General features: G+C 44.9%; 2 protein-coding genes across 2 annotated transcripts in view; one reads left to right on the top strand and one right to left on the bottom strand.

Annotated features, from left to right (window-relative positions):
- The window catches only part of LOC309384587 (uncharacterized protein), a gene marked incomplete at both ends in the record, with an annotated part of 44,165 nt that extends 42,209 nt beyond the window's left edge, over nucleotides 1-1,956 (bottom strand). Inside the window, 2 exons of the mRNA XM_081938288.1 lie at nucleotides 731-1,019; nucleotides 1,739-1,956. Coding sequence (XP_081794414.1) covers nucleotides 731-1,019; nucleotides 1,739-1,956 — 507 coding nt within the window. The remainder of the gene's footprint in view (nucleotides 1-730; nucleotides 1,020-1,738) is intronic.
- The window catches only part of LOC309382660 (taste receptor type 1 member 2-like), a gene marked incomplete at its 3' end in the record, with an annotated part of 256,900 nt that extends 234,354 nt beyond the window's left edge, over nucleotides 1-22,546 (top strand). The window contains exons 2-4 of the mRNA XM_081934382.1: nucleotides 17,021-17,278; nucleotides 17,947-18,238; nucleotides 21,746-22,546. Coding sequence (XP_081790508.1) covers nucleotides 17,055-17,278; nucleotides 17,947-18,238; nucleotides 21,746-22,546 — 1,317 coding nt within the window. The 5' untranslated portion in view covers nucleotides 17,021-17,054. The remainder of the gene's footprint in view (nucleotides 1-17,020; nucleotides 17,279-17,946; nucleotides 18,239-21,745) is intronic.
- Between the last annotated feature and the right edge of the window lie 1,092 nt (nucleotides 22,547-23,638).

The following is a 23,638-nucleotide window of genomic DNA, read 5'->3' on the forward strand; positions in this document are numbered from 1 at the left end:
TGTGTATAGCTATTTCAGTGCATTTTAACTGACCCTGAGTTTACTTTCTACATAATCTGTTTTGTGCCTGAGTCCCACTACTTCCTTATCACTTGTTTGATTAGTGCCCGATATAACACACACTATCAAAAGCTTGATTTTCATTGACAGCAAGGTTGAGATTCTTACCTGTGCAAACAGCTATGTTACAATCACTGATTACCCTATCAGTTTTAGATTTCTGGGGACGAATGTGTTCTGTATCAATTTACTGTCTGTCCCCATTGTTCAGTTTGAATGTTTCTCTAGATAATCCATGAATTTAATGCCTTATTTAAGTAATTCAGTCCTTTTCTTTGATGGATGGGAATAATCTCTTTCACAATTATTTTCATGAATATGGCATTTGTTCAGCATTATCATTTTTCTAAGATCATGTACAAACTGTGAGCTTTCCATCAGTGTTGCACTTTTCTATTCTACAGAAGACCCTTTGATTAGACACGGAGCCTCTCCTCATTTTCACAAGCATGCAGCAGTAGCCCACAAAGCACTAGAGATGCTATCAAGAGAGGATATGACTGTTTTGATACATCCCATCCTAATGTGTATCCCAGTTCCCAGCCACGACACCTACAATGGACATAGTGAAAAGTAGCTCTTGAATTCCACAGAGAAGATATGGATGGATCTATGATATACCCACTACCATCCCACTCACTTCACTATATAGAGAAACATGCACACAAACCTGTGGGACTTTGTAGGGGCCTACTAATGTTGACATCTGGATGGAATTCTCCCTGTCTGCTGCATCAAGAAGAGCCAAAATGTTGTCCTTCCTTCCACAGCTGTAATTGGGAACATTGGCTTCTCCGGCAGAGAGCACATCCATCAAGACTTCTGAAGTGCCAAGTGTGTTCAAATAGTTGTCATAGATATTGTAGCCAAGTGTGAGATTGCACAGAAGCTGAATATTCTTGTTGATCTCTTGAATGGTGGAAATGAAGCGTTCTATTCCTTTGGAAGTATAAGGTTCACTAGTGTAAAAAAAAGGCTTTGGTTAATACAAGCACCATCAATAGCAGTAATAAAATACCCTTTTTCCAATTTCAACCTCTTTATCAACACATGACTATTGAATCTGAAGCCAATATTGATCAAAGAAGAAGAGGCAAATGATAGTCACCCATTCAACATTTCATAATTGTTGAAATTGAGAAAATGGGAAGATGATAAGAATCAAATATAGTGTATTATTTATAACAGCAGTAATTTTCATCAGCACATTATCCAGTCTGCAAAATAACTCATGTTTTAAAGTACAACCATCATAAAAGGAAGAGAATATTTCATAAGTAACCCAGAAAAGCTGTTCTAAAAACAATTCATCCTCTGTTCCTGTAAGGATTAAGCATTGAATATCAATGAGCAGTTATAAAAATATGGAAATGATCTGGTCAAGGTTAACTACAACAATCACTATTTTAAACAGAAATCATTATTCAAGTTATAAATTCTAGATTGGAGTTGGAGAGGAAAATAATGTGGACTTCTTTTAGGTATATTTTTCTGCTCCATCTTTGTATTTGTGTTTCTTCCATTAAATAAGACAAAAGAGGAAACCGATGGAAATCTGATCAATCAACAAAATTAATCAATTCCTGAACTCTAGGAGTAAGCAGAATAAGGAGAGAAGAATGAGAGTGTTAGAATTGCAGATGGAAGGAATACAATTTCATCACACTGAATAACTTACAAGTGAGACTGACTATAAGGAAGCAGGTTGAAAAACAACATTTCCTGTTTTAGTGTTACTGCACTGGTGACTATACCGATCAGATGATCTCCTGGCCTGTAGTAGCTCCATGGTTTTATTCTATCCAGGTGCACCATATTCAGCAGGCACTTCATTCTAAGCTTTCCAGAGATTGTCTGAGACACCAGTAGCATCAAAAGCAGAAGCAGGAAGTCCATAGTTCATAGAACTGAATCAATCACCTGATTCCAAAGAAGAGTTAGATGATTTCAAAGCACTCTGAGAAAATGGAATGTCCAGTGGTTTTCCTTTTTCCAACAGAAACAAATTGAGCGTCATCGGGAAAAGAGGGAAAGGTACATTCAGCAGCACAGCCCCTGCCTGTGTCCTCAATCTTGTGCAAAGCATTCAGCATTAGCAGAGGCTTATATCTTTTTCTGATGCAAGATCCATTCCATGTTGCTTCAGTCTGATGTTATAGCAAAGGCAGACACTGGAAAAGTAGCAGTAGATGTCTCAAAGTCTGGGACTGTGATAATTACTATGAGTGATAATTTGTCCTTCAGATCTCTTCCAGGGCTCCATGTACAGAAGGGCAGCTGGAGAAAAGGATTGTTGTGAAATGTTGCAGATACACCCCTGGAGACACTCTTCAATAATGGTTGTCACCCTTCCTGCCAGGACATGTCCAGAAAGTGATGCTGGAGGAAGATGCTCCAATACCGAGGGAACTGACTTCTGCTGTCCACCATTGTGGCAGATGGTCTCCAGAGATTGCTAGAGAAGGTCACTTGGAGGTATGCACTTTGGTGGCATTTAACTCTAGTGCTCTTTGATATTTCATTTCCAACTGTTGCAGAAATATATTTTTTTGGATGAGAACTGACTAAGAGGTGGGAAAGGGCCAGTCTGTAGATTATATTCTTGAATAAATAGGAAGAAATTTCTAGAAGGGATAGAAAAATTTCTTTTCCTTGACTCTCTGTTGTCCAAGACTGAAATCCCTTATATTTGGAAGTTTCAGAGTTTATTAAATAAAGAATGGGGGTGAAGTCTGCAGCTGAGATGGTGGTGGTGCTCATAGTGTGATGTATATTGTGATCCGGGGTGGTTTTTTTTAAAAAAACCACTTTTGTGGGCATAGCTAGATGGGAGGGAGGGGCATGTGACTGAGTCAGCGTGGCCAACTTGATGTCACTCATGCACACTCAGTCACACGGCCCCCTCACCAAGCCATAGCCACTGAAACAGTGCTGAAAAGTCTTGATGGGGGGGGGGGCGGACTCCAGCCTCACCAGAGCTAAGGGAGCACCTGCAAACTACGCAGTAAGAAAAAAAGTTTTTGTCCTCTGCGGCCCCCGGGAATACTCTGTAGGCTTCAGCAGGGCTGGGAGAAGGGAAAAACTTCCCAATTTTTGCAAAAAACAGGGGCACCTTTCCCTCCCCACAGCCCTGCTGAAGCCTGCAGAGTGCTTCTGGAGGCGGGGAGAAGAGAAAAACGCCACCACCCATCCCTCACTCAACCTGCTGCTCAACCTCCCTCCTGCCTTCACCCAAAGCCAGGTGCCGCACAAGGAGACTGAAGCTGGGATTTCTTTTCCCCTCTGTTGCATTCCTTGTCAACAGGAGTGTTTCCCTCTGCCTCCTTTTCCAGCCAAAAAAACGTGCCGGCAACGGCAGTGGCGGCTGAGGGAAACAGTTTGGGTGTGTGGCCAGGCTGCCATTACTATCGGTTAGGAAAAGTACACCAGATTTTTACTACCTATTCAGGCGAACCAGACCGAACTGGTAGGAACCCACCTCTGGTGTGACCTGATTTCTTGCCAGACTTACGAAAAAACTGGTTTAGAGATACATAGGGGCCCTTTCTCTGCTTCTACGGATGGACTCGGTGGGATGAGCCCCATTTGACATTCCCATCTCTCACACTTTGTGTGGCTTTGAGGAGCATTTGGGAGACCTGAGTTCCTGGTTTATCTGTGTGATTTATGGTTGAGGTTACGTTTCTTACTTGGAGAACAGATGGAAATGAACTGTCACTTGATATGTAAAGCTTGGCTTTGAATGGAGAACTGGGGGTTTGAGTGAGAGGAGAGAGCTGAGGGGATAGGCAGGTCCATCCTAAAGGGAGGAACAGAGAAAGTGAGAAAGTTTTCCCACTGTATGGCCTTCAACTTCTATTCTCAGGATCTGGGCCTCCTGAGATGGGAGGAATTCCCCTTTTCGGTCAGATATGTGTCATTGCCAATATGTAGTTTTCCCCCAGGGGAGAGGAGGAAGGGTGGCTGTTGTCATTTGTGGTTTGTTACGGTCTCTCAGGAGGCTGGACTTAGACCTGCTTCTTGCCTCAGTTTGGCTATGAGAACTTTCCCTGTTTTGGTGAAGTCTGTTGTGTGAATATCTTTCTTTCAGGAAGAAAAATGTCCCTGGTTATTTCAGTTACAAATTATAGTTCAACGTCTCCACTAATTAAAGTACTTCAGGGTTCCAGTAATTCACTGATCCATCAGCCAACAGGTTTGACTTCAGAAAACAAACCATAGTTAGAAATTTCAAATGCAGCCATTGGTGAAGTGAGCAGGCTCAGTGGATTCTGAATGTGTCAGGCACATGCATGAGGAAAGAGAGCACACACACGCAAAGTATGCAATACCCGAACCAGTTATTAAACCAGTAGGATCCCACCACTGATTCTAGCTAATCAATAAAATCCAAAATCAAACTTTCATTTTTTTCCACCTCAAGCACAAAGTCCAGAAGTGATTTCCAAGTGTTTTTTTTCCTTGATCAAACAGTCAATTTAGACATCTCTTCTAACTCCATCAACTTTTGCAACCATTCGTCCATTGTGAGGGTCAAAGGGTCCTTCCATTTTTGACCATGAAGTTATCTTGCTGCTGTCAACATGTATAGCATCAAAGTTCCATTTTTTTCTCCTTTTCCATTAAAGCAAAGTCTTTGGCTTTATCTTTATATTCACTTTAAGTATTTTCTGTATTAGAATATGAATCCTACTGAAATATTTCTTTCCTTTGTCACAGGTTCCCCATAAATGATAAAAAGTCCCTTTTTTACATTTACATTTCAAACGTTCATTTAAAACACCTTTATACATTCTTGATAACTTATCTGGAGTTAAATTCCAAGGATACATCATCTTAAGGAAGTTTTCTTTTAAATTGTAATTTAATGTAAATTTTAAATCTTTCTTCCATATGTTCTTCCATTGTTCAAGCATTAAATTATATCCAAAGTTCCTTGTCCTTTGAATGATAGAATGATTTACATGTTCACTTTCCAAATTTAAGTTCAATAATATTTTATAGACCTTAGCGATAATGTGTTCACCACTACCACACAATAAGATTTCCAATTCAATACACGGCAATTGTGACTGAAGAAAAAGAAATCTGCCATTTGTTGTCATAGTGGTTAAAGAGAAAACCCTGGGGACTATTTAATGTATGAGCATGTCACAGATCTGAAATAGCTGCCTGCTAAGTGGGAGCAAAATTTTACTCCACTTTAACAGCTAATGCTCAAGGGCACCACCACTAAAAAGCTGATCCAATAGTCTAAAATCAAGTTTAGTCAAAATGTAATCATTAAAACATTCCATAGTTTAAAAAAAATCTTGCACACACAAAATGGGAGTGTCTCTGTGTCTTTGGAATTGAGTTCTTGTTTACTTGCTCACTTCCAGCTCTGCAAAGAAGCCATGGCAAATGTACAACTTCTCCCCTATAATTATGGGGGTGCTGCGGATTTCTTTCTTCCTCTGTTCTCTCCAGGGAGTTTTCCATCTGTCCCTTTTGAAACTGGTTCAGTGAATGGCAAATACAAGAAATAATACAAAGTAATGTCCTGTCCTGAGCCAGAAAGCCATAAATATAGATAATTCCTGGCTCAGCCTACAATTTAAACACTTCTGTGGGGTGCCGCAGGGGTCGGTCCTCTCGCCCCTTCTGTTCAACGCATACGTGAAGCCGCTGGGTGAGATCATCCGTGGTTTTGGGGTTGAGTACCATCTGTACGCTGATGATACTCAGTTGTACATCTCAACCCCAAGCCACCCCAACGAGGCTGTCGAAGTGATGTCCCGGTGTTTGGAAGCCGTCGGGGTCTGGATGGGGGACAACAGACTCAAACTCAACCCCTCCAAGACTGAGTGGCTGTGGCTACCGGCGCCTCGGTTCAGCCAGTTGATTCCATCACTGGCCATAGGGGGCGAACAATTGCCCCCTGTGGAACGGGCGCGCAATTTGGGCGTCCTCCTAGACGCCCGGCTGTCAATGGATGATCATGTGGCAGCCGTGGCAAGGGGGGCGTTCCACCAGGTTCGCCTGGTGCGCCAATTGCGCCCCCTTCTGGACCGTGATGCCCTACGCACAGTCACTCATGCACTGGTGACGTCTCGCCTGGACTACTGTAACGCTCTCTACATGGGGCTTCCCTTGGGACGCGCCCGAAGACTGCAGCTAGTCCAGAACGCAGCCGCGCGGGTAGTCATGGGGAGTACTAGGTACTCCCACGTAACACCTCTCCTGCGCGAGCTGCACTGGCTACCTGTGGTCTTTCGGGTGCGTTTCAAGGTTTTGATCACCATCTTTAAAGCGCTCCATGGCATAGGGCCTAGTTACCTGCGGGATCGCATCCTCCCACATACATCCCTGCGGCCAATCCGCTCTCACAGGGAGGGCCTTCTCCTGGTGCCGTCCACGAGGCAATGCCAACGGGCGACTCCAAGGAGTAGGGCCTTCTCTGTGATGGGCCCAACCCTCTGGAATGACCTCCCCCCCGATATTAGAACCACTACTGACCTCCGCTCCTTCCGACAGAAACTGAAAACACACCTGTTCCGACTGGCTGGCTTGGCATAACTTTAACGTCTACCTCCTGGCATACACATTCTTCTGGTTTTTAGAGGGATATTGTTTTAAATTTAACTTGATATTTTAAACTTTTGTATTGATTTATTTATTAGCTGTACAGTTTGGCATATTTTACCCTCCTCTTATACATGCATTTATATAGTTATTTCTACGTTTTAATCTGTTGTATTTTGGTACGGACTGTACACCGCCCCGAGTCCCTTTCGGGAGAGGGGGCGGTATATAAACGCTAATAATAAATAAATAAATAAATAAATAAATAAATAAATAAATAAATAAATAAATAAATAAATAAATAAATACTTCGAATCACTGCATAATTTCAGACTCTGGCCTTCATTAGTCTTTTCTTCTAGAGATATTATTTAAAAATGTGATATATCAGTCCTTCACGACTCATTTCAATTTAATTCCAGATGGGCAATAAAACGCTCTTATTTTAATCTATCTTCAGGCAACCTCAACATTTGCTAAATAGAATATTGGGATTACTCCATAAGAAGGTTATTACACATAGAGGATCTAACCATCTGAAGAAAGTTACCCCATTAGAATGTTAACTGAAACACTTTCTTAGTAGTGGTTTTGTTTGGCTGGACTAACATTGAGCTCTGCCTGCCTATTGATATACTCTTGCATGACACCAGTTCCTTCTGGTTTCTCAAAGGTAAAAGATCAGTCAGACCATTTTCTTCAAGATCCTAGAACTGAATTCATCTCTTCCTGGCCCTGAGATTTGTATGGGTTGAAAGTAAAAATTTATCCCCTAAACTACCTACAGGATTTTCCCAGTCTCAAGGTTCAGGTTTGTTTTTCTCCATTGGTGCATCACAACTCTTGTTGGATCCCAAACGCTCAGAAACCTGGGACCAATAAAAATAGAGTAATTCTGCCTTTTCTTTGTCATCTCTTAGAGATTTTTTATATTTGTTGAGCCACCATTTTTTAAAAAAAATCTTTCATTTTGAATACATTGTCCATGCGGGACAACAATGGACTATGAAATGACGTATAATAAGAGCAGATCTCTTAATCCATGTAGGAGGATCTGAAAGGTTGAAAATTTGCACGACATGAAATTTTAAATGAATCTGGGCATCATTATGAGAAAAACCACAGAGCTGAAAAAAAGTTTGGTTAACCTTTATGTTTAACTTCAGTCCTATATTTTTCTCTGTGCTTAATGACTTTCACTATCAGAGCTTGAAAATCATTTGTATTTTTGGCTATGCAAGTTGTGTCATCAGCAAAACATTGGTTATTGATCATCCCAAAGGTACTTTCAAGAGGCAACTGGACTTTTTGGTTTTTCTTTGAAGACATTTTGTTTCTCATCCAAGAAGCTTCTTCAGCTCTGAAGCTTGGTTATTGATGTTTCTTCCTTCAGTTTTCAAACAAAACTCATCTTCTTCGAATCCAGTTTCCTTTATTATATATTCAACACATAGGTTGAATAAATTTGGGAAGAGTATTGTAACAATATGTGAAAATGTGCTTGTGAGACCGGAGGAAGATCAACAGACTAGACAAGTGGCATGTAAAAGATCTACAGTCCATGGGAGGAAAAGGGAGCATGGGAAATGTTTGGGAAGAGACATTCCATAATTTTCTGGAGAGTACAAGAAGAGAATGTTTTCAGTCTGGCAAGATTGATCTTAGTCTATGTAGATAGTCCAGAGAAGAAGCACCACAAGAGTAATCACTCTAATATTGTAAGGTTAAGGTAAAGGTAAAGGTTCTCCTCACACATATGTGCTAGTTCCTGACTGTAGGGGGCGGTGCTCATCTCCGTTTCAAAGCCAAAGAGCCAGTTCTGTCCAAAGATGACTCCGTTGTCATGTGGCCGGCATGACTAAATGCTGAAGGCGCACGAAATGGTGTTACCTTCCCATCAAAGGTGGTTCCTATTTTTCTACTTGAATTAGAGGGGTAGCAGTAATTATTCGGGAGGACTTAGAGCCGAGGGAGTCTACTGTGTCACAGACGTCCAGCTGCGAATCCCTTGTTGTGAAATAGGGCCCTGGGAGACAGTTGGGCCTGCTGATAGTATACCTGGCTCCTCGCTATACATCAGCGGCCCTGCCTGAACTCCTCGAGCTGATCGCATCGGTGGCGGTTGAGACCCCCAAACTTTTAGTGATGGGGGACTTTAACCTGCCATCGATGGGAGAGGCATCGGAGGGGGTTCGGGAGTTCATGGCTTCTATGACAGCCATGGACCTGACTCAATTGATTCAGGGCCCAACACACGAGGGAGGACACACCCTGGACCTTGTTTTTGTCTCTGGCCAGTGGTTGCGTGATCTGGGAGGAGGGGACTTAACCATCACTCCCCTGTCATGGTCAGATCACTTACTCCTTCGTCTCGACTTCCCTGGTACTACCTCCCGCTGCGGGGAGGCGGAACCGGAAAGTACTAGATGGTTCCGCCCCAGGTGCCTGATGGAACCAGATAGGTTCCAGATGGAGCTTGGGCCACCTCCTGTAACCTCAACCCGCCCCCGGGTAGAGGACCTAGTGGTCGCGTGGAATAATGCGACTACCGGAGCCTTGAACCGGGTGGCGCCTTTGCGGCCTCTCCGGCGGCAACGATCCACCCTGGCCCCTTGGTTTACCGAGGAGCTAAGGGTGATGAAATGCCGCAAGAGACGTCTAGAGAGTCGTTGGAGATCCTCTCGCTCCGAATTTGACCGAACACAGGCACGAGCCCATTTAAGGACGTACCTTGTGGCATTGAGAGTGGCCAAACGCCAATATTGTGCCACTCTCATTGCATCCGCGGAGAACCGCCCTGCCGCCCTGTTCTGGGTGTCCCGCTCCCTCCTGTTTCAGAGGCCACGGGAGGCCCCTTTACAGGGCAGGGCAGAGGAATTTGGTAAATATCTGCAGGATAAAATCGCTCAAATCCGGAGGGATTGGGTCCCTGTCAGTGGTCCGGTGGAGACGTCCATGGCGAGTCTTGAGGAATCGATCTGGGAGGAGTTTGACTCGGTTGCCATCAAGGATTTGGACAGAATGCGCGGGCGACTGAGACCCACCACTTGTTTATTGGACCCGTGTCCCTCCTGGCTTGTACTGGCATCCTGGGAGGTTACACGAGACTGGCTCCTGGGCCTAGTGAACGCTTTGTTGGGCGAGGGGTCTCTCCCAGCCGCCTTGAAAGAGGCGGTGGTGAGACCCTTGCTCAAGAAGCCTTCCCTGGACCCTTTGGAGCTGGCCAATTACCGTCCTGTCTCCAACCTTCCCTTTTTGGCGAAGGTTGTAGAGAGTGTGGTGGCGTACCAGTTTCCGCGACATCTGGAGGAAAATGATTATCTAGACCCGCGCCAGTCCGGCTTCCGCCCCGGTCACAGCACGGAGACGGCTTTGGTCGCGTTGGTGGATGATCTCTGGAGGGCCAGAGATAGGGGTTGTTCCTCTATCCTGGTCCTATTAGACCTCTCGGCGGCTTTTGATACCATCGACCATGGTATCCTGTTGCGCCGACTGGAGGGGTTGGGGGTCCGGGGCACCGTTTTGCGGTGGTTCGGCTCCTACCTCTCTGGCCGGACGCAACGTGTGTTGGCAGGGGAGGAGAGGTCGACCCTACGCCCCCTTACTTGTGGGGTACCACAGGGGTCGGTCCTCTCGCCACTCCTGTTCAACACATATATGAAGCCGCTGGGTGAGATCATCCGTGGTTTCGGGGTGGGATATCATCTGTACGCTGATGATACTCAGTTGTACTTTTCCACCCCGAACCACCCCAACGAGGCCGTCGAAGTGATGTCCCGGTGTGTGGAAGCCGTACAGGTCTGGATGGATGACAACCGACTCAGGCTCAAACCCTCCAAGACAGAGTGGCTGTGGGTACCGGCTCCCAGGTTCAGCCAATTAATTCCATCATTGGCCATTGGGGGCATTCAACTCGCCCCCGTGGATGACCATGTGACAGCCGTGGCAAGGGGGGCGTTCCACCAGGTTCGCCTGGTGCGCCAATTGCGCCCCCTACTGGATCGGGATGCCTTATGCACAGTCACTCATTATTATTATTTATTATTTATTTATTATTTCTTAGCGCTTATAGACCGCCCCCTCTCCCGAAAGGGACTCGGGGCGGTGTACAGTCCGTATCAGAAATACATCAAATTAAACTTGTTAAAGAAATAGATACATATATACACATATAAGAGGAGGATAAAAAGATATGCAAACTGTACAGCTAAGTAAATAAATCAGCATATACAAAATTTAAAACCCCAATATCCTATAAAAATACGTTTAAAAACAATCCCTCTAAAAGCCAGTAAAAATATGTATGCAAGGAGGTAGACGTTATAATTATGCCAGGCCAGCCAGTCGGAACAGGTGTGTCTTCAATTTCTGTCGGAAGGAGCGGAGGTCTGTAGTAGTTCTAATGTCGGGGGGGAGGTCATTCCAGAGGGTTGGGCCCATCACAGAGAAGGCCCTACTCCTCGGTGTCGCCCGTTGGCATTGCCTGGTGGACGGCACCAGGAGAAGCCCCTCCCTGTGGGAGCGAATTGGCCGCAGGGATGTGTGTGGGAGGCTGTGATCCCGCAGGTAACTAGGCCCTATGCCATGGAGCGCTTTAAAGATGGTAATCAGAACCTTGAAACGCACCTGAAAGACCACAGGCAGCCAGTGCAGCTCGCGCAGGAGTGGTGTTACGTGGGAGTACCTAGTACTCCCCATGACTACCCGCGCGGCCGCGTTCTGGACTAGCTGCAGTCTTCGGGCGCGTCCCAAGGGAAGCCCCATGTAGAGAGCGTTACAATAGTCCAGGCGAGACGTCACCAGTGCGTGAGTGACCGTGCGTAGGGCATCCCGGTCCAGAAAGGGGCGCAATTGGCGCACCAGGCGAACCTGGTGGAACGCCCCCCTTGCCACGGCTGCCACATGGTCATCCATTGACAGCCGGGCATCTAGGAGGACGCCCAAATTGCGCGCCCGTTCCACAGGGGGCAATTGTTCACCCCCTATGGCCAGTGATGGAGTCAGCTGGCTGAACCGAGGTGCCGGAAGCCACAGCCACTCGGTCTTGGAGGGGTTGAGTTTGAGTCTGTTGTCCCCCATCCAGACCCCGACGGCTTCCAAACACCGGGACATCACTTCGACAGCCTCGTTGGGGTGGCCTGGGGTTGAGATGTACAGCTGAGTATCATCAGCGTACAGATGGTACTCAACCCCAAAACCACGGATGATCTCGCCCAGCGGCTTCACATATGCGTTGAACAAAAGGGGTGAGAGGACCGACCCCTGCGGCACCCCACAGGAGAGTGGCCTCAGGGTCGACCTCTGCCCCCCAGTCAACACACATTGCATCCGGCCGGAGAGGTAGGAGCCGAACCACCGTAAAACGGTGCCTCCGACTCCCATCCCCTTCAGCCGGCGCAATAGGATACCATGGTCGAAGGTATCAAAAGCCGCTGAGAGGTCTAATAGGACCAGGATAGAGGAACAACCTCTATCTCTGGCCCTCCAGAGATCATCAACCAACGCGACCAAGGCTGTCTCTGTACTGTGCCCGGGTCGGAAGCCGGACTGGCGTGGGTCTAGTTATACGGATTCATCAAGGTGACGTGGAAATTGCTGCGCCACCACATTCTCAACAACCTTCGCTAAAAAGGGGAGGTTGGAGACTGGACGATAATTAGCTAGCTCCGTTGGGTCAAGTGAAGGCCTCTTGAGTAAGGGCCTCACCACCGCCTCTTTCAAGGCAGTTGGTAAGGAACCCTCACCCAATGAGGCGTTCACCAGGCCCAGAAGCCAGCCTCGCGTCACCTCCCAGGATGCCAGTACCAACCAGGAGGGACACGGGTCCATTGAACATGTGGTGGGTCGCAGCCGTCCCTGTAACCTGTCTAAATCCTCGGGGGCAACAGAGTCAAACTCCTCCCAGAGTGGTCTCACAAGACTCACTGTTGATGGCTCGTCCGGTCCACTGGAGGGGGCCCATCCGCTCCGGATCTGAGCGACTTTGTCCTGCAGATATTCCCCAAACTCCTCTGCTTTTCCCTGCAAGGGTGCCCCCCGCGTCTCCTGCACCAAGAGGGAGCGGGTTACCCTAAACAGGGCGGCAGGGCGGTTGTCCGCAGACGCAATGATCGCGGCACAATGTCTACGTTTGGCCACTCTCAATGCCACAAGGTAGGTCCGTAAATAGGCTCTTACCTGTGTTCGCTCAGACTCGGAGCGTGAGGACCTCCACCTGCTCTCTAGACGTCTCCTATGGCGCTTCATCACCCTCAGCTCCTCGGTGTACCAGGGAGCCCGGGTGGGTCGCTGCCGTAGGAGAGGTCGCAAAGGTGCAACCCGGTCCAAGGCCCCCGCCGTCGCCCTATTCCAGGCGTCGACTAGGTCCTCCGACCGAGCGCGGGTCAGGGCTACAGGTAGTGGCCCAAGCTCCGTCTGGAACCTATCCGGTTCCATCAAGTGCTTGGGGCGGTACCAGCTTGAACAAACTGGCTCCGCCTCCTCGCGGTGGAGGGTAGCACCAGGGAAGTCTAGCCGGAGACATGAGTGATCTGACCATGACAGGGGAATAATATCTAAATCCCCTATTCCCAGATCACTCGTCCACTGCTCAGATACAAAGACAAGGTCCAGTGTGTGGCCACCTTCGTGTGTGGGGCCCTGAATTAATTGGGTCAGGCCCATGGCTGTCATGGAAGCCATGAACTCCCAAGCCACCTCAGACGCTCCTCCCGTCGACGGCAGGTTGAAATCCCCCATAACCAAAAGTTTGGGGATCTCAACCGCCATCTCCGAGACCAGTTCGAGGAGCTCGGGCAGGGCCGCTGACGTATAGCGAGGAGCCAAGTATACAATCAGCAGACCCCACTGCCTCCCTGGGCCCCATTTCATACCTAGTGACTCACACCCGGGTATCTGAGGAACAGTGAACTCCCTCGGCTCATGCGCTGGTGACGTCTCGCTTGGATTACTGTAACGCTCTCTACATGGGGCTTCCCTTGAAATGCACCCGGAGGCTACAGTTGGTCCAGAATGCAGCCGCGCGGGTAATTATGGGGAGTACTAGGTACTCCCATGTGACACCGTTCCTGCGCAAGCTGCACTGGCTTCCTGTGGTCTACCGGGTGCGTTTCAAGGTCTTGATAACGATCTTTAAAGCGCTCCATGGCTCAGGACCTAGTTACTTGCGGGATCATATTCTGCCCCATACAACCCTGCGAACAATCCGCTCGCACAGAGAGGGCCTCCTCCAGGTACCGTCCACCAGACAGTGCCGGGGGGCGGCGCCTAGGAGTAGAGCCTTCTCTGTGGCGGGCCCAGCCCTGTGGAATGACCTCCCTCCAGACATTAGGAATACCTCTGACCTCCGCTCCTTCCGTGTAAAGCTCAAGACCCACCTATTCCAAGTAGCTGGCCTGGCTCAACTATGATCTAACTATGTCGCTCCTGATGGGTTTTTTATTTTTATTTTATTTGGGTAATGTAATTGTATTTATTTATTAAGGGCTTTTAAACAAGGTGATTTTAATCGTTTTTTATTCATCAGCCTACCTCCTCCTTGTACACGTCCTGGTATATGTCTCTGTTATATGTATGTCCTGTCGATATATTTATTTCATATGTTTTACTGTACGCCGCCCCGAGTCCTTCGGGAGAGGGTGCGGCTAAGAAATAAATATTTATTATTTTTATTATTATTATTATTATTATTATTATTATTATTATTATTATTATTATTATTATATGCTTTTGAACTTCTAGTTTGGCAGAAGCTGGGACAAGCAATGGGAGCTTTCTCCGTTATGCGGCATTAGGGATTCGAACCACCAAACTGCCGACCTTTCAGATCGACAAGCTCAGTGTCTTAGCCACTTAGCCCTTGTAAGGTTACCTTAACAGTATCCAGCTGCACTGTTGGAGGTCAATGGGCCCTTACTCAGAAGGGGCTATTTAGCTTAAGACCATCAATTTTCAGTGAACCTCAAAGTTATTATGCAACCAATGCAGGACTTCATCCAGCAGAAGTTTCCAGGTGCCTTCCAAAAATAGCACCATGGAGAGCACATTATCCAAGTAGGGATGAAGGCAAGAAAGGCCACAACTGATTCACTAGCCAAAGCTGGGCAGAGACCCCTAACCACATCCTCCATCTGCACCTCTAGCAGAACAGTGGATCCAGAATAATTACAGACTTGGTATGGGCAGAACCAGGAACATCCTAACATTGACTGCAAAGATGAAGGGCCTATAGAGATTGAGGGGAAATCAGCCCCAGATAGAGCAACGATATCCACTTCTCAATGAAGGATGGGATGAACCATCAGCATTGCAGTGCACTGGTAGTGGAGAATGCTATCTCAACCAATGCCCAACTCAATGGGATCCCAACACAGAAGGTCCAAGGGAGTCACAGTCTCCATGACTCCATGTCTGATTGACAGGTCTTTCTGAGCATCATTATCACACATAGCTGGTGGTCTTTCTTCATGGATAGAGTAGTGGGTTGTGTGCAAGTACTGGGAATCAGGCAAGGGAAGCTGTTCTTTTTTCCCAGGCCACGCTGATTCCAAGGAAGACCTCACGGATCTCTTCCCAAAAGAAGGGCTCAGCCTACAGGCCCACCAAAGGTGTCTGTGAGCTATGATTCAGAGTCTTTCCCTGACATTGACTTTGAAATGTTGCTCCAGCTGAGCCTCTTCTTCAGGATGATTAGTAAGCCAGGATTGCATTGATGCTCATCAGTCATAGGCATTTTCATCTGGAGCTCTCAGAGAATGAAGCACAACTTCTAAAGTCATGTCAGATGCATTCAGAGGCAAGTAGGCTCCTTGCTAAGAAAAAGACATGCCATGAATAATTGCTGTAAATAGATTTAATTATATTTTTACCACTTGCAATCTTCCTTCGGTTTTCTTGCTCTGAAAACTAAGCTTTTTGTTCATGATCCTTTGAGTCTCAGACATGGTAACCACTCAATTTGGCCTTTTTGTGACTTTTGGAATGCATTTGGACTTTCCTATACCTTCCTTCAAAGTTAGGAGGTGATTAGATCTAAACAGCAGGGAGTCAAGCTCCCAGTCTAAGGATCCTGCCTATTTCTTGAGACCCAAGAGGTTCAAACCATTCCCAGATAACCAAGTGCTCTCCCCAGAAACCTCTACTGGACCTGCAACATGGCTGTCATCAAAGTATGAGCAAATCTATCCAACCGTAAAACAGATGGTGAACAAATTCCTCCACACACCCCTACAAGAGGTTGTCTGAACACCCTTTAAACCAAGAGGACTTATGTCAAGTGAAACAGGGCCATGTGGAGAAGCTATTTGAGTTTGCAAAAGGGGATAAGTACTGACTGTTTTCCTCCCTTACTGCCACAAAGTAGGCCTTAATAGTAGCTCCAACGTCTGTTTGATGTCCTTTGCTAAGCACTAGCAATGCTCCAAACATCTCATGTCTTGTTTCAGTTCCCTTAAGTCCTTCTTGACCCACTGAGAGTGCTGGGACTCCAAAGATCGGAAAGTCACATGGACCAGTTGTGCTCTAATGTCTCAGCCGCACACACACATTTATTCAAAGCATTGACCAAGGCTTTGGGTGGAACATTCAGCAGTAGAGATGGGTGTCATCAATATACTGTAGAACCAAAGAGCCAGGATTGGGGGATGATCTTCCCAATGGTCTCTGCCAATGTTGAAAAGTAAAGACAATATCATCCCGAAGGACATCAGAAGACTTTCCCCTAAGAGTTGAATTTCCATCTTCCAACATTAATTTCCTAACATGTTCTGGTAGAAATGGCATGACCCATTGTAGAACAATGACCCCAGCAACATACTTTTTTCCACTCACTGGAGAAGAGCCTAATGCTGGGAAAAACTGAGGGCAAAAGAAGAAGGGGACGACAGAGAATGAAGTGGCTGGATGGAGTCACAGAAGCAGTCAGCATGAGCTTAAATGGACTCCAGAGGATGGTAAAAGACCAGAAGGCCTGGAGGAACGTTGTCCATGGGGTCACAGTGGGTCAGACATGACTTTGCAACTAACAACAACTTTTTTCCAGCTACTTCTTTGCATGTGGAACTCTGAAAGAAGTTCAGGGTCCCCAGAGAAGTTGCTTTTCATTGTAATTCTCACTGTTCTGCTCATGGGGATGTCTCTGCTACTTCTCCAGTGACTGCCTTGATGTAAACATCAGACTGAAGCAACATGGAAGGGATCATGCATCAGGAAAGGATAAATGCTTCCACTCATGCTGAATGTTTTGCACAAGGATCAGAATAGGCAGGGACTGTGCTGTTGAATGTATCTTCCTCTCCTTTCCAGGTGAAGCTCAGTTTGTCTCTGTCTGACTCAGGAAAGTCACTCTCATTTCCATCTCGTGAGTGTGCTTTGAATTCTAATTCTTTTTGCTGTTTAGGAACAGAGAAGTTGCTGATTCAATCCAAGGAGGAATGGATCTCATGCTTCTTCCTCTGATGCTGATGCTTTTGCTGTCTCCAAGAAACTCTGGAAGGTTCAGAACTAAATGCCCCACAATTTTGAAGCAAGTGGAGAGAAGAAAACCACTGAACTATTACAAGCCAGGAGACCATCTCATTAATGTGATTCTCACTGCATCAATAACTTTGTTTAAGCCATTGCAGTTCAATGAAGCTCCTTATATTTCTTCTCCTGAGTAAGTAATTCAGTGGGATGGAGTTGCATTCCCTCCATTATACTTCTAGCAGTGTTCTTCCTTCTCCTTCTCCTTCTCCTCCTCCTCCTCCTCCTCCTCCTCCTCCTCCTCCTCCTCCTCCTTCTCCTCTTGGATGACTACGATTTACAAGGTGTCTAATCTTATGTGAGGGACTCAAATCCAAGGATGGGTCAGAAGAAACCCTAAAAGAACCCGAGAAAGAGAGACACAGAAGTCCAGAGGATTTTTCTCTCCTCTTCCAGTCCTGAGCTCCTCTCATGAATACCAACTTTTATTTGGCATAGTTAATGAAAGGGTTGTAGCTGTTTCTTCAGCCCGTATTAGATGCCTGCTCTTCATGGGTATAAGGATGATTTCTTTTTAGAATTGTTTTGCTGGCTCATTATTCTTGCTTTTATGGTGGTCCTACTTGAAATACTGAATTATTAAATCTTTATGTTTTTATTCGATATCAGCACTTATGAATTATTTATTGGATATCAGCACTACTACACTATCACAATCTTTTCAACATCAGAACTGTTAAAGGGTAATGGGGGATTCTCATTTGCCTCTGGTTTTGGATCAGTGTTGCCTTAAAACTATACAGGCTTATGTAAACAAAGGAATAAATGAAAAGATTATGATGATGACTCTTTTTTTTGCAGTTGGTTATTTCTTCATCTTGTAAGAGCCCATCAATTCATGTTTGCCATTCAAGTGGTCAACAAGAATTACAAGCTCTTGCAGAATATCTCACTGGGGTACAACATCTATGACAACACTAAGAGCACACTTTACACTTCAGATGCCTTGCTGGATGTGCTCTCTACTGGAAAAGCCAATGTTCCCAACTACAGCTGTGGAAGGAAAGAAAACCTTTTGGTTCTTATTGATGCAGCCCACAGTGAAATCTCCATCCAGATGTCAACATTAACAGGCATCTACAAAGTCCCACAGGTGTGTTCCGCTTTCTAGTAAAGCAAGGTGTATGTGTGGTGGGAGAGCAATAGAGGTAGCCATATCTTCTCCTTTGATTTAAAAGCTTATTTTCACCATAGCCATTGTACATACCATGACTATGGACTGGGATCCACAGTGGGGAAGGGGGCAAGAATGAAAGAAGTCATATCCTCACATGACACCATCCCCATTGCACACTGAAGTGGATGAGCGAACTATCCAAATTACAAAGTATTTAAACATGGGAATGCTTAAACATTTTACGGCAGTATTTACTCAAGGAAAATATGAGCTGGACACAATGGTTAAATATGGTGTCAGGGTTCCAAGTAACACCCCCAATGAAAGAAGACTCCGAGGCTTGAGATTCCTCAAAGTTCCATTTTAATAGAGATGTCATATTGGCACATCTGGGAAACCCCAACTCTGAAAGCTTCCAGGTTTTCCCCACCCAAAAGAATGTTCAAGTCCCTGCCAGCACCCACATGTCCATCACATGGCCCAATCGGCACCATCCAATCCTGGAGATGCCTCCCAGTTACCCCATTGCAGCTGCAGGGCAAGACAGCCTTGACTCTCTGAGAAAGGAATTTTATTTTGAATATATATCACCCATACTCTATATAATCTCCCCCCCTCCCATTTTCCCACAGTAGAAAATGTGGCAGGCCTGAGGGCCCAAATGTCCAAGATGTCTTCCAGGTCTCACCTATGGAAGAGTTAACCAAATCCATCCCCCTTGATTTGGGGGGTTTCTGCTGCACGTTTGTGAAGGCGAGGAGGGGCTCTATATTCAATCAAAGGGTCTTTTGAGAAAAGGAAGGTGCAGCAGAGATGGGAAGTTCAAACTGTGTGGCTCAAATAATGGTCCTTTCAATGGGGAAGAAATCCTAGAGTTGTGAAAAGAAAATCCTTTACACTTGATAAAACATGAATATCTTAAGGACTTGTGGGGACCAATAGCATTTAGTAAGCACTTTATTTAAAAGTACTAGAAGTATATTACACAGCATGTCCATTATTTTTACCCTAACATTTTCATGATCAAATTCATCATGAAATGTATGAAGAACATTTGAAACCCCGGAGAAGACTTTTTCACCAGCTGAAGTTTTAAAACAATATCCTGACTGCGCAGAGAAACAATAGTAGTTGCTTTAAAAATGAAATTTTAAAAAAAAAATTAAACAAAAAAAATCTGTTATCAATTACAGATCCATTGGTCTAATACATATTGTGGCTGGCATATATTCTCTTGAGGAGAATTCAGAGTGGTTAGATGAAAAATGCATTCTTTACAGAAGGATAAGCAAGCTTTAGGCACAATGGACCCAGGATTGACAATGGTTTTATATTGACAAGTACAAATATATATGAGAGAAGCAACTTAGAACTAAGGAGAAATTTCCTGGGCTAAAATAAAAATATGGCTGGAGAAAATGTTACAACAAGAAACAGAATTTGGACCAGAGATATTTTTGATAGGTATTATCCCAGAGAAACTTAAGAAAGAGGATACTTATTTGATTATACGTGTAATTACAGCAGCGAGAATTGTATTTGCCCAAAATTGGAAATTAAATAAGTTACCAAAAGATGAAGAGATACTAAATTGTGCAGAGATTAACAGGTTGACGCTGAAAATGAAGGACAAAGAGGAATCGGTGTACTTCAAGACATGGGAAAGATTTTGTGATTGATTAGAGAAAGGAAGCTAGAAAAGAAAGTAAGGAGAAGATACAGAACCCAGACGATGCACTATTAAATGAAAAGGGGGGGAGGGAGAAGGGAAAACAGAAAAGAAAATATTAAATATACAAGTATGTATTCAAGAGTAAGATATAAAGGAAAAAACATAGTCAAGATGGATTAGCGAAGGTAAGGGAATAAGAAATGGTGCTAAACTATACTTTGGTTTGCGGAAATACCATCCCAAGAAAACATAAAGTGAGATTTGAAAGAGACTCTTATAACAACAGAAAAAGAAAGGGAGAGAGGAGGAGAGAATGAAAGGAAAAGGGAAGAAAGAAGAAAGAGGTAAGGAGAGAAGGGTGGAAGAGAGAAAAAGAGGAGAGGGTAGGAAGGGGAAGAGGAAGAGGTAAGGGAAGGACGGGGAAGGAGAGGAGGAAGGAAGGAAGTAGAGGACGGAGGGAGGGAGAAAAGAAAGGGAAAATAAGATGGTGTTACAACAGGCAGAAGGGATGGTAAATAAAGCAACCCAAACTATGTATTATAACCTATTAAATAAATAACAAATGTATAAGAATGACAAATGTAAAGAAGAATAACAATTATGTGAATGTATACTTAAAATGGTATGTAAGAGAATAAACATTTTTTAAAAAAATTGGGGGAAAAAAGAACTACGGATAAATTTCCTGAGAGTTAGAAGAATTAATCAGTGGAACGACTTTGCCTTCAAAAGTGGTGAATGCTCCAACTTGGAGGTTTTTAAGAAGATGTTGGATAACCATTTGTCTGAAGTGGTGTAGGGTTTCTTGCCTAAGCAGGGGGTAGGACTAGAAGACCTCCAAGGTCCCTTCCAACTCTGTTATTCTATTCTATTTTCATAAATGACTTAGATAAGGGAATAGAAGGGGAAGAGAAATATCTTGGGGATGGGCCGAAGGATGCCAGCTGCTATCTTCACATCTGAATTTGGAATATAAATTTCGCCTTTGTTCAAAATCAGGGCATATCTTTTTATTGGAGTAAAATTGAAGTTACGTAAACTGACAGACTCCCCAAATTCTCTCTGTTAGAAGAGATTTTAAATTTAAATTAAAGTCCTCTTGGACTTTACAATTCTCCCCGCCTCTCGTACACCTGGAGAACAAGCTAAAAAGGTTGCTACACAAAGAATCCTCATTCGGTTCAAGGTTCAAGCATGGTGCACTGAAGTGAATGAGCAACTCGAAGCCTACTTTCCAAATTGCAAAGTAATTAAACACCTTAGGGCAGCATTTACTCAAGGTTTGGGACGGACTCAATGGTTAAATATGAAAGATTTAACCAAATCCCTTTTAAGGAAGAAGTTTGTATTTGCAGAGCCCCAAAGATAGAAGGTGTCAATTGTCTAAGAAAGAACGAGATTAGCATCTTGGGCTAAACATTAGACAAACCATCTATCTGGGACATTAAAACAACATGTTTCCTATGTGTCAAATAGCTCAAAATCACACTTTATATGGGCCTTCATTGGAAGAAAACAGTTCTGGTGAGAACTGCACACGTGACTGTCGTAGATGTAGGGATCGTACATAAATACGATTTGCATTCTTTATTCTTATTCTTTTTGTTACTTAATTTGTTTATTTTATTCTGTTTTAGATACATACTTGTTAATATTTTGAAGTTTACATTCTGTATCATGATATTGCCCAATAGTTATTCAATAATAAACTATTCTATGTTGATGAGATCCAATTGGATATATTAAAAACTAATATTTTGTACTTGATCTGATCTCAGATATAACAAAAGCTTTCCTCGTTGCTTTTTCAGATCACTTACACAACTGTTTCAGAGGTCCTGAGTGATAAAAGTCAGTTCCCCTTTTTCTACCGGATGGCCCCCAAAGAAGAGGTCCACTACCCAGCAATTGTCCAACTGCTCCTCCATTTCAGATGGACCTTGGTCAGCCTCTTTACTATAGACACAGCTGAAGGAGAGAATTTCATGAGGGCTTTGACTCCTGTGCTTGTCAGGAATGGAATTTGTGTTGTTATAGCACAACGATTGGCACAATATTTCTCTGCAAACCCACTCAGGGTTGCCCTATCTAAGTGGAGAAAAGTTAATGTCTTTGTTTTCTTTTTAAAGATTGCTGGCTACTCTCATGGATTTCTTCCTGTTCATTCAACCCTTGAAACTTTGCCAGGACACATAGAAGGAAAAGTCTGGATTATCTCAACCTTTTTGGAACTGGATATAAAAAGCAACGGAGTGTTCAAATATGTTCGTAGTATTTCAACCTTTGTTTATCAGAGGGAAAAAAAGCAAAATTATGATGCCTTTGAATCCAATCTCCTTGGGAAACGCCTAATGGCAGATCACCAGTGTTCTTTCTCAAAGCACACATTTTCTGTCAAAGGCCGGAGAAGATGCATCTATAAATCATCACAACATCCAAGGAACGGAATCCAAAATGACCACCATTTTTATAGCATTGTTAAGACTCTAGGACATATCTTGAATGCTGCATATTCCACAAGATCCTGGAAAAAAAGGAAGGGGGGAAAAGAGAAATTTTGGGCTCCGGATATGCAGCCGTGGCAGGTATGGGGTCCTGACATGGATTCATAATCTTAGTTCCTTTTGGGAAGGAATTCAAAGGAGAAGGAGAGGAATTATCTCAACCTCCTTGTGCTGTAGAACCCAACACGTTTGGTCAATGTAACTGTTAGATTCGGGCAACGAGAGAACAGACTGCGGACACGTAGTGACTTATCAGCTCTTTATTAGTAGTAGTAGTGATCCAGCTTGCTCTGTGGCCGGAGGGTTCCCCTTTTATAGGAATCGGGTACGCCTCTCGACCAATCAGAGCGATACCTGTTTCCCGCCGTAGCGGCGGACCAGAGAGGAGACTTGCTGCGATATATGCTAATATCTAACACCCCTCCCCTCTTAGACGGTGCATTACGGTTGGTTACATAGTCCTTAAGATATGTTGGTGTTTGCCTTATACGGGTAGAACGTCGCAGTTCTGGTTGATCTGGAGTGGTTTCAGGATCGGTTGCTTTCTCTGCTTCGCGTTCGGGGGTCTGCAGACTTTCGTTGCTTTGGCGTTGTTCGGGTTCTCTTTCGACCTCTTGTTCTACCCTGGGCTCGTAGGTGTCGTGGTTCTCTGTGTTGGGGGTCTCGAGTGGCTGACTTTGTGCTGGCAGGTAGTTTCCATCGTCAGCCCGCAGGTCTGAGTGTGCCAGGCGACCCCGTAGTTGATCGATGTGCCTTTTCCAATTCCGTCCATCTTCAAGCTCTAACAGATACGATCGTGGACCCGTGATGCCAATGACCCTTGCCGGCATCCACAATGTTCCCACTGCATAGTTGTGGGCGTATACTGAATCCCCTATGCTAAAATTCCGAATTTTGCTTGTAGAGTCTGGGGGCGCTGTGGCAGAGTAATTAGGGTGAAGACGGTCCAGGTGAGACCGTAGACAGCGGCCCATGAGTAGTTCAGCGGGGCTCCTACCCGTCGTTGCACTGGGGGTAATATGTTGAATTAGTAGGTAATGGTCAATTCGTGTTTGCCAATCACCTGGACCCATCCTAGCGAGGGCCTCTTTTGCGGATCGCACCATTCTCTCCGCCTGTCCATTTGATGCCGGATGGAATGGCGCGACGAGGGCATGCCGAATTCCCTGACCTGCTAAGTACGTTTCAAATTGCATGGCC

Source organism: Natrix helvetica, assembly GCF_964273705.1.
Source record: "Natrix helvetica genome assembly, chromosome: 1".
Classification (NCBI taxonomy): Eukaryota; Metazoa; Chordata; class Lepidosauria; order Squamata; family Natricidae; genus Natrix; species Natrix helvetica.